The sequence below is a fragment of the Culex pipiens genome, chromosome 2 (assembly GCF_016801865.2).
Source record: "Culex pipiens pallens isolate TS chromosome 2, TS_CPP_V2, whole genome shotgun sequence".
NCBI classification, from domain to species: Eukaryota; Metazoa; Arthropoda; class Insecta; order Diptera; family Culicidae; genus Culex; species Culex pipiens.
The window spans coordinates 53,637,657-53,651,124 of record NC_068938.1 but is presented as its reverse complement, the minus strand read 5'-3'; the positions used below and the strand labels follow the sequence as shown (position 1 = coordinate 53,651,124).

The 13,468-nt window shown below is 42.2% G+C and overlaps 3 protein-coding genes across 5 annotated transcripts; 2 read left to right on the top strand and 1 right to left on the bottom strand.

Moving 5' to 3' along the window:
• Positions 1–1,903: 1,903 nt before the first annotated feature.
• Positions 1,904–9,064, top strand: LOC120427955 (TBC1 domain family member 19). Of its 3 annotated transcripts, XM_039592910.2 has the most exons (7): positions 1,911–2,323; positions 2,404–2,664; positions 7,188–7,609; positions 7,682–7,937; positions 8,018–8,155; positions 8,212–8,546; positions 8,609–9,064. In XM_039592910.2, exons 1-7 carry the CDS (start codon positions 2,240–2,242, stop codon positions 8,862–8,864), a joined length of 1,752 nt encoding a protein of 583 aa, XP_039448844.1. In that variant the 5' UTR covers positions 1,911–2,239; the 3' UTR covers positions 8,865–9,064. The 3 variants fall into 3 exon arrangements, with proteins under 3 accessions (XP_039448843.1, XP_039448842.1, XP_039448844.1); XM_039592909.2 differs by having other exon boundaries at positions 1,904–2,323; positions 2,407–2,664; positions 7,188–7,937; XM_039592908.2 differs by having other exon boundaries at positions 1,904–2,323; positions 7,188–7,937.
• Positions 9,065–9,138: 74 nt separating this feature from the next.
• On the bottom strand, positions 9,139–10,445 carry LOC120427958 (39S ribosomal protein L28, mitochondrial). Its single transcript, XM_039592912.2, has 3 exons — positions 10,287–10,445; positions 9,994–10,135; positions 9,139–9,934 (listed from the first exon to the last, which is right to left on the bottom strand). Exons 1-3 carry the CDS (start codon positions 10,305–10,307, stop codon positions 9,246–9,248), a joined length of 852 nt encoding a protein of 283 aa, XP_039448846.1. The 5' UTR covers positions 10,308–10,445; the 3' UTR covers positions 9,139–9,245.
• Positions 10,446–10,552: 107 nt separating this feature from the next.
• LOC120427960 (inosine triphosphate pyrophosphatase) lies at positions 10,553–13,324 on the top strand. Its single transcript, XM_039592915.2, has 2 exons — positions 10,553–10,846; positions 12,858–13,324. The coding sequence occupies exons 1-2, from the start codon at positions 10,606–10,608 to the stop codon at positions 13,187–13,189; spliced, it is 573 nt and encodes a 190-aa protein (XP_039448849.1). The 5' UTR covers positions 10,553–10,605; the 3' UTR covers positions 13,190–13,324.
• Positions 13,325–13,468: the final 144 nt, after the last annotated feature.

Below are 13,468 nucleotides of genomic sequence, written 5' to 3'. Positions count from 1 at the left end.
AACTTAATGTTAACATGTTAAGGTTAATATGTTAACACAAGCTCTTCCCGGCAAACTTCGTTTTGCCCTTTTTTAGTTTCCTGACGTTTCTTGCTTCTTTGCTAATTCAGCCTCCTGTGATCAAAATTTGATTTTACGCAGCTTTTCCCATACAATCTGCAGATTTTCCGGAATCGGTTCCAGAGTGGCCAAAGTGTCAATTAGTTAGCGTAAGAACCTTCCTTGAAATTATACGAACCCAACGCAACAAAGAGCACCTCGATCCTACGTTCCGTTTGGTTCCGTGTTGAATTGATTCGCGTTCGAACAAAACCATCGAAATTTTTTATATATCCAGAGTTTTTTTTGAAAAGGACCAATAAACTATTGTCTTTCATATGTTTATAGGACCTAATAAAAAAAAACTCTAGATAGGGGAAATCTACCCATTTTAATCCTAATAAGCGGTCGTGTTTGAATGATGCTGGATAATCTAGAGTCTCCCTTGAATTTTACTAAAACCAAGTACACCAACGAGTAGAGCAAGTTTTTGTGAACATTTCTGTTTATTTTCACTTTCACTAAAAGTTATTCTATTTCTTTACCAAGCATTTAACAAAAAAAAATTCCCAAGGGTATTCTAATCGAGGCGAATGCATTGGGCCACGCCCATTTTTCTAATATCGGCTTAGTTCTTTTTTCTTCCAACACTCTGTCGAGTGTTGCCATTTGCGCTGACAGTTCAAACGAACACTCACGAAAAGTGGCATTTATAGGGAAAGTTTCCTGGCATCGCTGGCTGTGCTGCTGGTGGTGTTGACGGCCAGCCTTTGTTCTTTTTTGCCTTCGTCTCTCGCTCGGTTTTCTTCAGCCTTCGAGTGGAATGCAATGTGAAAATTGAAACGTCAAACGACTTGGCGCGTTTGTTTTTTTGATGGCGCTTGCTAATTTATTACATTTTTCGGGATTATTCTTCAAGTGAGTGCCTTACTAATGATCAAAAGAACATGTTGCCGGTAGTTGGAAGCAATTTCATATCTTAAGCGCCGTGAAAAAGTAAGCGAAAGTTAAAAGTTAATTTTGGCGATATTCATTAAGCGTTTGAGGGATTCTCGTGTGTGTCACTGTGTGTGCCAACAAAATGATGAGAAGTGGTCTCGCAAAATACAAATTATGATCAAAAGTGCATTAAATGTGATCTTTTTGGCCAGTAAGTGGCATACATTTGCGTGCTTACTCGAGGCGGTGCTGTAGCTGGTAAGTTTATAGCCCAAATAGTATTTTTGGAGCTTTAATCGAGCATCAAACTCTCCATATGACGAAGATAGGTGTTTGATTGGAAAGGGTAGATTTCCCCTATATAGATTCCATAGGTTGTCTTCCTAAGGTGTCTTGATAAGGTACAGTTTGTGACGATACACTATCTTCTTTTTACTAAGCAATCGAATCCAGAAGAGAAAAGATCACCAGATGTGTTGGTCCGTGCCGGGATCTGAACCCCGATCTACCGCTTACGAGGTGGTAGCGTTACCCCTGGGCTACGTGACTCGGTCATGTGGTTCCTGATTGAGACGAAAACATGAAATAATAACCTAAAATCGACATCAAGGTTCAGTTTCAGATTCTGAGTAGATATGTATCGGTGGAGGTGGGTCTTGGAGGTGTTAAACATCATTTTATAGCCTTTCCATTTGCGAAAAAGAATTCAAATCAATTAAGGTGAGCCCAGCTACGCTTAGAACCCATTCTGTGAGGTTAAACAATGACACGTGACACGTACTGAAAATTGAAAAACGGACATAAGCGGGTCACGCCCCCCCCCCCCCAGGATTCTCCTCGCCCCTAACCTAATCAACCGTGTGAACAGACAAATTACACATTCCGTCACTACCATCCCCATGGCAACCTTGCAACCGTGGCTGTTTATCTGCGAACAATAATGGTTTTATATTTTCGCAAAAGGTTTTTATTCCAGCTCGGTGCAAGTCGTAACGTAACACAAAAATAGCGTCCGTTTCGTCATAAACCTGGAATCCCTTCCTTTGTGTAAACCTTCCAGTCGGCCAAACGCCGGCGAGTTGGGTTCCCCATCCCCGCAAATGACTCCGAAATCGTAAACGTGCGGGCACGAAGGCGGCCGGTTAATTAAAGCAACGTCACTCCCTTCCGACAGCGGCTTCCAAAGGAGCAAACCCTCAACCCCTTCAACAGCGCCGAGTTGCTTCCCCGGAAGCAACTCCCAACCGCCCATAGAGAAAAAATGCCCGAGTGGGGTGAAGTAAAAAGGGAACACCACCACCACCACAACCATCACCATCAACATCATCAGCAACAGCTAGCCAAGGTAAGGCTTTGATTGATGCCAGTAGTAGAGGGTAGTTGTAGATTGTGTTGAAGCAGGACGCTCAGTCAGTACTTTCGTAGCAGCTCGCGAACGAACAACCCACGGCGGCGGCACTCGAGGCAGCTCTTGAAGCCGAACAGGACGAAACGGAAACCAGCAGCAGCAGCAGCGCCGGTAGCAGTGGAACTTCGCCGACCAAGAACAACAACCCAAGCGAACAGCAGGCCGCACTGCAATACATGGAGGAACTAAAGGACGCCAGCATTCACCACACTGCCCTGAAGCTGTCCGAGGACATAAAAGCTATGAAGATCTACGGCAGTCTGTACAAGATGGTTCAGGTGAGGAAGATGTCGTTTTTTTGGCTGAATATCGTATTCATAATCATTTTTCTTCTGCTAACGGTAATTTTTGAAGTAGTTGTTGATAACCATCCTGTCACCTGCGATTTGTTGTAGTGCTGTTTGCTGTGTAAATCCGAGTGCATTGTATGTCCTAATTTTGGCCATCAGCCATCAGTGGGTGTAACGACCTCAGTCCCGCGGGAAAGTTATTCTGTCCTCGCCCTTGACGACCGTCGTTGTTTCTCTCTCTGCTCTTAACGGGTTACCTCATCATAATCAATTTGGCGCGTAAACTGTTGAACTCGTTTTTGTTTGTGCGTTAGAGTTTTGATGGACATGAGAATCGATATTTTCAAACTTGTTGAAATGAAACTTTTGGGTGGGTAAATCATTCGAATGACCAGATGATTTGCAGAATAAAGTTAAAATAATAAAATGTTGTAAAACGGTTTGATTTGCAAATTTATAATTTAACAAAAATTAAGATTAAAGTTCAGCGACAAACTTACTTTTTCAGAGTCACCTAAATGAATCCTAAATTTGAGCTTAAATTGCTGATATAATTGTTCACAACGATAAAGCTTATTTTAATCAACTCAATGACACTTTGTACGATCACAAAGAGTATAAAAAAGATTTTGAAATCAATTTTGAAAAATTGACTTCGTCTTTATTAACAGAAAGTAGGGGAAATATACCCATTTTAAGCCTAATAAGCGGAAGTGTTTGAATGATGCTGGATAATCTGTTGTGTTCTTTGAAATTCACTATAACCTAGTACACCAACGAGTAGAGCAACTTTTTGTGAACATTTCTGTTTATTTTCACTTTTATTAAAAGTTATGCTATTCCTTTTACAAGCTTTTAAAAAAAATAATTCCCAAATGCATTCTAATCAGTCGAGTGCATTGGGCCACGCTTATTTTCCTATTTTCAGCTTAGTTCTTTTTTTCATCCAGCGCTCTTTTGGGTCTGCTTCGTGCTGCCAAAATTGATGAAATTTTAAGCGAACACTCACGAAAAGCAGCATTTATAGATAATATTTTCTGACATCACTGGCTCACTCCACAGGCACTGCTGCCAACTGAGAATTTTGGCTCGAGCCTCGACTCGATTCAGGCTCGATCTCGAGCCAGATCGTCTCGAGGCTCGAGCCAAAATTCTCAGTGGGTGGTGGTGTTGGTGGCCAAAGGGTGACTTGGCTTTTTTTTTTCTTTATTTGCCTTCGCTTCTCGCTCGGTTTTTTCAGCCTTCGATTGGAATGGGTAGTCAAAATTGAAATGTCAAAAGACTTAGCATGTTTGTTTTTTGAGGGCGCTTGCTAATTATTTACATGTTTCGGGATTATTTTTCAAGTGAGTGACTAACTAATGTGCAAAAGAACATGTTGCCAGTAGTTGGAAGCAATTTTATATCTTAAGCGCTTTGAAATCGTTAAGCAGTTAACCTCTGATCTTGCGTGTGGATGTGTGTGCCACCAAAATGAAGAGAAATTGTCTCGCGAAATAGAAATTATGATCAAAAGTGCATTCAATTTGATCTTTTTGGCCAGTAAGTACATTTGCGTGCTCGAGGCGGTGCAGTTGCTGGTAAGTTCATAGCCTAAATTGTATTTTTGGTGCTTTAATCGAGCATCAAACTCTTCATATGACGAAGATAGGTGTTTGATTAGAAAGGGTATATTTCCCCTATCATGCTTGACAGCATTATATTTGAAAAAAAAATGTGATCAGAAATGGGTTTTTGATCGTGTTTTTTATTAATCCTTGTTCATAAAAAAAAATTAGGTCTTCAGGACCATATTAGCCCTAATTTTTCTACTGAAGATTTCTCGAAATCTATCGATTAGATTTTTCAGGGCTGTGGAGCCGGAGCCGGACTCGGTGGAGTCGGGAACTTTTGAGTCGCAGTCGTTAAATATTTAGAAGCCGGAGTCGGAGTCGGAATGTGGTCGGTGGAATGGGTCTTTTTGGAGAGCTGGAGAGTCGAAGTCGCTAAATTTCAAAAGCTGATCGAGCCCTGGGATTTCGAAAAAGTGAAATTTTTGTGATTTTTCTGCTCTTTTCAATAAAAATAAATTAGAAATGTTGCGCAATTTAAATTTTAAATTTTTCAAAATAAATAATGTTTTAAATTATTTTATTTTCAACTGAAAAGAGCAGACAATTTCTCAATAGCTTTATTTTTCAACATTGAAAATCGAACAAATAGTTTCCGAGGTTGAAATGAGGGCTTATTAGATTATAGCGAGATTTTTTTTCAATTCAAACATTTGGAAGCTGTAACTCAGCAACCAGCAGTGAACTAAAAATTACATTAATTTTTTTTCGACAAAGTTCAAGTTACAGCCTTGTTTTGTTTTTTTTTGTAAATTGTTAAGTTATTTAAAAATGGTGTACACCGTATGTTGGAAATTATCCAGAAATAATAATTTCCCGCCAACATTTTTAAAAGTGCCATGTACATTAGTATGTAACATGATGATTAAATCAAGAAGAAGACATTTTCTTCAGCTCGAGTCGTACGTATAGGGGAAATATACCTATTCTCGTCAGTAACCTAGCTTCGGCATATGGAAAGTTTGTTGCTGAATTAAAGCTCAAAAATAAGTGTTTAGGTTATAAACTTACTAGCATTAAATCCGCCAAGTAAGCATACAAACTTATTCCATTTACTGGCCAACAAAATAAAATTTAATGCACTTTTGATCAAAATTTCTATTTTGCGACACCATTTCTCATCACTTTGAACCGCTTAACGAAAGTCGCCATAACCATCTTTACCATTGTGCACAGCGTTCAAGATATAAAATGGCTTCCAACTACTGGCAATATACCTAGCAATATACTCTCTTGCACATGCTTTAGCTTTTCATGGAAAAAAATCCCGAGTCACATGACGTTATACCTATTCTCGTCGAAGGCTGTCGAAAAACCGAGCGAGAAGCGAAGGCTAATAAAGAACAAAGGCCGGCCACCAACACTACCAGCAGCGCGTGTAAGAGTGAGCCAGTGATGCCAGGAGACTGTCTATGGAAATACAGTCCAGACTCGATTATCCGAAGTTCAATTGTTCGAAGGTTTGTATGGGCTTCGGATAATCGAATCGCGAACAATTTATTTTCGCATTTTTTTTAATTTTCTTATACTTTTCACATCAAATTTTAGTCAAATTTGAATATATGTCATTAGGGTGGAATCGATAATGGATTTTTTCAGCAACACTCTTTTAGGGTCCCAAACAACCTCCCAAAATTTGGGAGCGATTTGTCAAGCCCACAATTGGCGCAAAGCGAATGAAAATTGTATGGAAATTACTATGGGAAAACTTACATTTTCACATTTTTGAATTTACAAAATTCATGTTTTATTAGTTCATGAAACTAACACCGTAAAAGTATAGCCCAAGATGTCCTTAAGGTCGTAGAAGGTGTCCTTCACTTTCGGGACATTGAATGTCAATGATGGTTCTGAATTCAGGGTCCAGAAATAGTAAATTGAAATGAAAAAATAATCACGATATGTAAAATGCTTCTACAAACAACACAAAGACACCCATTTTTTGATTGAAACATTCTGAATCAAGATTTGAATGTTTTTATAAAACAAACATGGCCGCCAAATGGCCGATCTGGAATGATGCCTTCCAGAGCATTAACAACTCTCAAAAGTGGCGCTGAAAGAAAAAAAAAATAACTCGGCCGCTAACAGAAATTGCGTGGGTTCCAGTGCATTCTAGTATGACTATAATAGACTTTGGAAATTTTATTGTAAAATGCTTATAAAAGGAATTGGAATAACTATTGGTAAAAGTCAAATTAAACAAAAATAGCCACAAAAAGCTGTTCTAATGGTTGGTGTATTTGGTTTTAGTAAATTTCAAGGAATACCCCGGATTATCGAGCAACATTCAGACACCACCGCTTAGAGTGATGGGAATGGGTATATTTCCCTGACGTACAAACACGAAGAGTGCTGAAAATCGAGTTTTGCGAAAAAATGCATGCAACATTTTTTCCAATTCTGAAAAAAAACTCCTGAATGAGTTTTTTTCTAATGAAATGTGGAAACAGACTTCTACGTAAAGAGGGGGAGATGTTTTTTTTGAACAGAGTTGTCCAGTTTGTTTCAATTCGAAAGATGGCCGGAAGAAAAAAAATTGAATTAAATTAAAATTTAAAAAAATGAAACTTTGAAAAAGCCCGAACATGTTTGAACAGTAAAAAAAAAACTTTCGATGTATTTAAATTTCTAATAATTTTCTATGCAGTAAGTGTGTTCAATATCTGTTGATCTAAATGGCTTTTGTAGAAAATCGCTTCATCGTTGTTGAAGTAACATTGTGATAATTTTTCGTAGCTTTCCCTTGTTTAGCGTGTTGTGCGTATTTGTAAGTATTTAGTAGGCTCATTTGCGGAACTAGTAGGTACATTGTTGTCGGTAGCTAGAGCTTTGGACGCCCATCACCACCATCACCCGCAACGGAGCTGGCTAAAGCCGTTCGAACACTCCCACTTTCAGAAGCTTGCCTGTTCGCCGGAAGTGGACAAGGACGACATGAAACACACGCTGGAGGCCGCCATCAAGGCCAACGGGTTGGAGACGGAAATCCGCAACGTGATCTACCACTTGATCCGCAACTCGCTCAAACCCGAACCGAAGGCTTCCGCTCCGTCGTCGGATCCGCTGAACTATCTGCGCCGGGCTGGGATCCAGTGGGAACGAAGAGTGCGCAAGTCGTTGAATTCGATGTGTTCGGAGTCGAAGGCCCAGCTGCAGGGCCAGATGCGCATCGTGACGGACCGCGAGGACATCCTGGCCAAGTGGGACGAGTTGAGCAACTATCAGATCGATTTGACCAACTATAGGCCGGTTTATGCGCCGAAGGACTTGCTGGACGTACTGCTGTCGCTCAAGGGCCCCGTCAAACAGGACGAAACTGAGTACAGAAAATTCTTCCGCTTTTCGCCCCAGATGGTCGCGAGCCAACTTAAAGTAATCAAATCGTTTTTCAGCTTTCTGCCCAAGTGGGAGTTCTCGCACATTTCGTTGACCGTGAAGAATCTGTTCGAGCTGCGGGTGCACTTTTCCGAACTGCTGCGGAACGACAACACGGGTGGCGGCGCCCACGACTGGCCGGTCACGTGTCAGAAGATCCTGAAGACACGGCACGCGCCACTCTGCCAGCAGGCGCTGAAGAAGGGCATCACGCCGCCACCGTTGCGAGGACCCCTGTGGGCGTACGTCCTGGGCAGTCAGGTGGAGGCACATGTAAGGGATTTTGTTTTGTTGGGTTGTTGACGTTGAGGTAGGTGCTGGTTGCGTTGATTTTTGCTTTGCTTTCGTTGTAGCACACTGAGCATTGGGAGAATCTGAAGCAATCGGTGCTCACCACAGAGTCGATTGTGGACAAGTTGGTGTTCAAGGACGTCCAGCTGACGGCAACGAATGACGATCGCTACTTTGTGTTTGAGGACGTTCTTTATCAGGTCAGAGCTGAGCGGGAGTCGAGTTGAAGCATGGACTAACATTAACTTTCTTTTAGATTATGCTCTGCTTTAGCCGCGACGACGAAATCAGCCACATGATCCAGACGGAGTTTACCAACTCGGCCAAGCTGAAGCAGTACGAGGGACCGGCGTGCGGTTTTGTCCCCTTCCACGGCATTTGCATGCTGGCGGCGCCATTTTGCTATCTGTACGACAACCCCGTTTCGCTGTACTTTACCTTTAGAGCATTCTACGTGCGTTACTGCCATCGGTTGACCACGATCAACACGCACCCCCAGGGCATCGTCAGTTTGTGTTTGCTGTTCGAGAAGTTGCTGCAGACGCACGAACCTCAGCTGTGGTCGCACTTTCGCGAGCTGCAGATTCAACCGTACTAACAAAAATGAACCAACAGAAAAAGATAAAATATTTTAACCCGTTTGTTCTTTTCAGCATCCGCGTCGTTTTCAAGTGGTTGATGCGTGCCTTCAGCGGTCATCTGCCACCCGAGCAGTTGCTCATCCTGTGGGACCTCATCCTCGGGTACGACAGCTTGGAGATTCTGTCGCTGCTCGCGCTCATCATCCTGAGCTTCCGGCGTGAAAGCCTGATGCAGGTCGTCACGCTGGAGAACATTGAGGCGATTCTGTCGGATTTGTCGTCGGTGAAGGTGCTTCCGTTGATACAGCTGACGCTGTCGCGGGACTGAGTGTTGCGGAACCTTTTCATGCTCGAGAACGATTGATGATCGTGGAAAGGGGCCGCATAATAATAACTCTGTTTAGTGCAATAACCATGTTGTAAATTCTCGTTGGAATAGCTCCCATTTGTGATAGTTTGTAGAGTCGAATTGAACGTAGTAAAATTTAGTAATTTCTTGTAATAAATAAATATCATAGCGAATTTTAACCTGCAATAATCTTGAGAATATCTCAGGGCTTTCGTTCAAATTCCTTGGAAAACAGACCGCAACCCACGCCACGTTTGTACTCTATTCAACAAGTCTCTATTTTCTCCCAGAGTGACTAAAGTAGAAGAATTTAGAACAAATTAGGATTTCCCTACTTACACAACGACGCGTGCGCCGGCGTTACCAGTTTTTGGGCTTGAAGGCAAGCTTCGACAGCCAGGAGGATGCGCTGGAATCGTCCACCGTCTTCAGTTCGTCGGCCGTGCCCTGGGCCTCCCGGATGCCGGCCTCTTTGAGCTGTTCGATTAGCTTCTGTCGGAAGATGACCTTGTGGGGTCGCTTGTCCGCTTGGGACTCAACTTGGTTCTTGATCTTGAGGACGGCTTCCACGTACGAGAGGCCGTACCAGTCGATTTCCTCCGGCGTGTACTGGGACAGATAGCAGGAAAATTCCTTGATGGCGGCTTGTTGCTTTTCGGGTTCGGCGGCCAGTTTCGGACATCCGGCCAGCAGGTCGACGAGGATTTTCTTCTTCAGCTTGATGGCCAGCATTGAGCGCAGGTCGCAAGCCGGGGTCTTGAGCAGATAGTGGTCGAAGCCGTGGTTGTCGTGGATTTGGTCCAGCGTACGATCCGTAACCGTGACGGCCATGTATTCGTTCAACACCTGGCTGTGCACGACCGATCGCTTCAGCACCGGAACCCAAAAGTGTGGCACTCGTCGCTTGTACGGGGTTCGCTTTTGGAACCCTTTGACGATGGCCTCCCCGCCCCAGATTCCCTCGTGGGACTCGGGTGGGTCAATCAGTGGCAGTGGTACGTTTTGAATGGGGGTCACCAGTCCGGTGAGGTCTTCCCGTTGGAACATACCTGTGAAATCAAAGAATGTTACTACCGATCCCTCAACACTGAACTCTTCGATCACCTACCATTCTTTGGAACGTAGTGGACCGCGGCAGGCTGCTGGTTCTTCCATTCGTCCCAGAACTTTTTGTACGCCACCGGCAGCTGGGCGCCCCAGCCCTGGGTAAACTTCTTGGATTTGCGGAGCCCGTACAGCAGGTTGGCTCCCTGAAAGTTGCCAAAATATTGATGCGTAATTAGAGGAAAACAATGATGAAACTCTTGGGGGTGATTACGGAACAACCTTGAAGGTTTGTTTTTGGCAGTCCCGAATGTTGTAAAATCCCTCATTTTTCTAGGATATCCAACGCGTCCTTACCTGTGGGGTGGCGGACGCCATGCCGAGTTGTTGTTAAATTACGTAAACGATTTACTGGGCAGATTATTCGACGATTTTCTCCAAAATTTGAAGAAAAACAATGCGTTTCCCTGAAAGTGCTGTTGACCCTTGACGTTTCTTCGTTAGCGCGTTTGACGTTTTGACATCGCGTGACGCGGGACTACGCGAGCGCAACACAGTAGGTTGTGACGTGACGTGATTCAGCTTGTCGTGCAACACACCCCAAAATTGTATCACAACATAACCTTGCGTCATTACTTCAATCAGTCGCGCAAAGTTTTGACCGGGACTCCGCGGAATGGCCTCTCGACCGATTTCGTTCGTTACCGGCAACGCCAAGAAGCTAGAGGAGGTCCGTGCCATCCTAGGGGCCGCCTTCCCGCGGGAGATTGTGGCGGTGAAGCTGGATCTGCCCGAGCTGCAGGGTGAGGTGGACGATATCTGCCGGAAGAAGTGTCTCGAGGCGGCTCGCAACGTGAAGGGACCGGTGCTGGTGGAGGACACGTGTCTTTGCTTTAACGCGCTGAAGGGATTGCCGGGTAAATATTTGTTTTTTTTCTTTAGATTATTTCGGTTCCGCTCATTAGCTCTTCTTTTTTGAATATTTTTGATATCTTTTTTGAACTCTTCATTAATTGACCTTTTTTTTTAAAATAAAAACATCAAATTAGAATTTTATTTATCAATAGAAAACTCAAAATATTTTTGTGCAAATTGATTGATTAAAATGATTGAAGAATGTTGACTTTATATTTCCCAAATAAGGCCACTGCAAAAAATTATCCGCTTCAAAAAATAACAAAAAATAAATCCAAGGGAAATTTGTCTGCATGAAAAAAGCATTCGAAAGGTCTTTTGAAGCCCTTCAAAATGTGCTATAAACATCCAGCTTTTGCAAATTACTGCTATAAATTGTTTTTTTTTTCAAAACCTTCATATCTTTTTGCAACAGCCTCCAACAGCAAACATTTTACAACGTTAACTTTTGCCGTGTTTGTCAACAAGACGGCACTTTTTGGTCTCAATTTTTACATAATTCGGAATCCTCGGGAAATTTTGCGTTAGTTTAAGGTGTTGGAGTAATGAATTTGATTGGAAAAAATGCCATCTAGAATGAATTAAAATATTTGTTAACATTTTGTCGGATTAGGGGTAAAACAGGTATTCGCCTACTTGAAACAGTATTTAACCTATTGATCACAGGGTACCTAACTAACTTATCTAATTTTTTTTTTTAAATGTTTTCTTTAATTTTTATTGTAATTCGGCCCAACCCCGTGAGTTATGCTCTATTATGTTTTGTTTCAAATATGGCTATTTAAAAAGAGTTTTTTTTGAAAAACTGACAAAAATCGCAAAACTTTGGGGCAAAAAAGAAAAAGAAGGGGTGGTCCAATTTGGTTCAAAATCGGGATTCTTACATGTTTTGATATTCATACTACCAAATTTAGGCTTGAGCATGATTGACTGACAATGAGCTGCTACTCCGTTATAGCTCCACAAAATTTAGGCTTGATCAGAAAAAGGGAGTGTTCTTTTATTACTTAACGCAGTAGGGGAGAAATTTGCTTGGAAATTTTGTTACGAGGGGGGGGGGGGGTCTAAAAATCCGTTTTTTGCGTTACGTAATAAAATAACGCTCCCAAAGTCGATTTTGAATTTTTACTTTTTGCCTTCCTCACCTCAATGAGGAAAAGCTATAAAATCACTCGAAAAATGAACATCTTTATTCGACCTCGTAGACCCACCGTCATGTATACCTATCGACTCAGATTCAAATTCTGAACAAATGTCTGTGCGTGTGTATGTCTGTAAGTCCGTGCACCGAAAAATGTGCACACGATTATCTCCGAACTGGTTGTACCGATTTGGACCGTGTTGGTGTCATTCGATCCTTCTTGGGGTCCCACAAGACCCTAGTTAATATTATGAAGTTTACAACGATTTTGACTTAAGTCCGGAAGATTGTAAAAAGGGTGGTTTTTGTAAGAAAACCCTTCATGTTATACATTTTTAGAAAGGTATTGAAAAGACCTTTCTAACGAGTCCAGAACATTAAAGATCTGACAACCTTATCAAAAGTTATAAGCATGTGTTATTTATACACTTTTCAGAGGCCGGTTCTCAGATATTTTGATGAAAATGTTGTCCGGATCACCCATGCAACCTATCGTTGGATGAGTAATCAAGAGACCTTTCCAATGAACCCAAAAGATTGAAGATCTGACAACTCTATCAAAAGTTATGAGCACTTAAGTGTTCATTATACACTTTTTTGAAGCCGAATCTCAGATATTTTGATAAAATAAAGTGTTATTTATACATGTTTTTGAGGCTGTGTAGTGTATTCACTTTGTGAATGTGAGGAGGGCACCAACCACCTAAGGTGGATTTAGTAACGTTTTTGTGTACAGTTTGGGCGAAGTGACCCGAATATAATTTTTCAATAATTTTTTTTTCTGTTAAGCTAAATATTCAGAAGTAAATTATAGCTTATTTAAAGCATTGACAAAGAGTTTTGAAATCTTAAATTTTCTACACTTCTCGCAGGCCCCTACATCAAGTGGTTCCTGGAAAAGCTGGGCCCGGAGGGGCTGCACAAGCTGCTCGACGGCTGGGAGGACAAATCGGCGCAAGCCGTGTGCACCTTTGCGTACGCGCCGGACGAACAGGGCGAGGTGCTGCTGTTCCAGGGCCGTACCGAGGGCGACATCGTGTTTCCGCGGGGAAGTCGCGACTTTGGCTGGGATCCCATCTTCCAGCCCAAGGGGTACGACAAAACGTACGCCGAGCTGCCGAAGGAGCGCAAAAATGAAATCTCGCATCGCTTCCGGGCGCTGGACAAGCTGCGGGAGTACTTTGGCGGTGAGGAGAAGAAGTGAATGAGTTGCAATGATGAAGAACATGTGATTGCATCTCGAATTGCATCATATTTATGTAATTCGAAAAAATAAACAATAAGACTATCGCTAGGCTATCGTTTCAAAAAAGAAATACAAAATGCAGTTTTAAAATCATTGCGCTTTGAGTCCTTTTTTCAATTGATTCCTCGAAATCCTTTCTGTTGGAATCTTGTAGAACTCAAATTTTACCAAAAGAACGTGAATTCTTTTCCGTGCGCAACATCTTTCTCGGCACGCAACAAATCTGTATTGTCACGC

Bases quoted from the DNA above. Each gene is read 5' to 3' on its own strand.
- LOC120427955 (XM_039592908.2), top strand. From the start codon at position 2,240: ATGCCCGAGTGGGGTGAAGTAAAAAGGGAACACCACCACCACCACAAC. The intron at 2,665-7,187 runs GTGAGGAAGATG...TCCCACTTTCAG, and splicing joins GTCTGTACAAGATGGTTCAG to AAGCTTGCCTGTTCGCCGGA. The intron at 8,156-8,211 runs GTCAGAGCTGAG...ACTTTCTTTTAG, and splicing joins TTGAGGACGTTCTTTATCAG to ATTATGCTCTGCTTTAGCCG.
- LOC120427958 (XM_039592912.2), bottom strand. From the start codon at position 10,307: ATGGCGTCCGCCACCCCACAG. The intron at 10,136-10,286 runs GTAAGGACGCGT...GGCAACTTTCAG, and splicing joins TGGCGTCCGCCACCCCACAG to GGAGCCAACCTGCTGTACGG. The intron at 9,935-9,993 runs GTAGGTGATCGA...TTGATTTCACAG, and splicing joins CCACTACGTTCCAAAGAATG to GTATGTTCCAACGGGAAGAC.
- LOC120427960 (XM_039592915.2), top strand. From the start codon at position 10,606: ATGGCCTCTCGACCGATTTCGTTCGTTACCGGCAACGCCAAGAAGCTA. The intron at 10,847-12,857 runs GTAAATATTTGT...CACTTCTCGCAG, and splicing joins CGCGCTGAAGGGATTGCCGG to GCCCCTACATCAAGTGGTTC.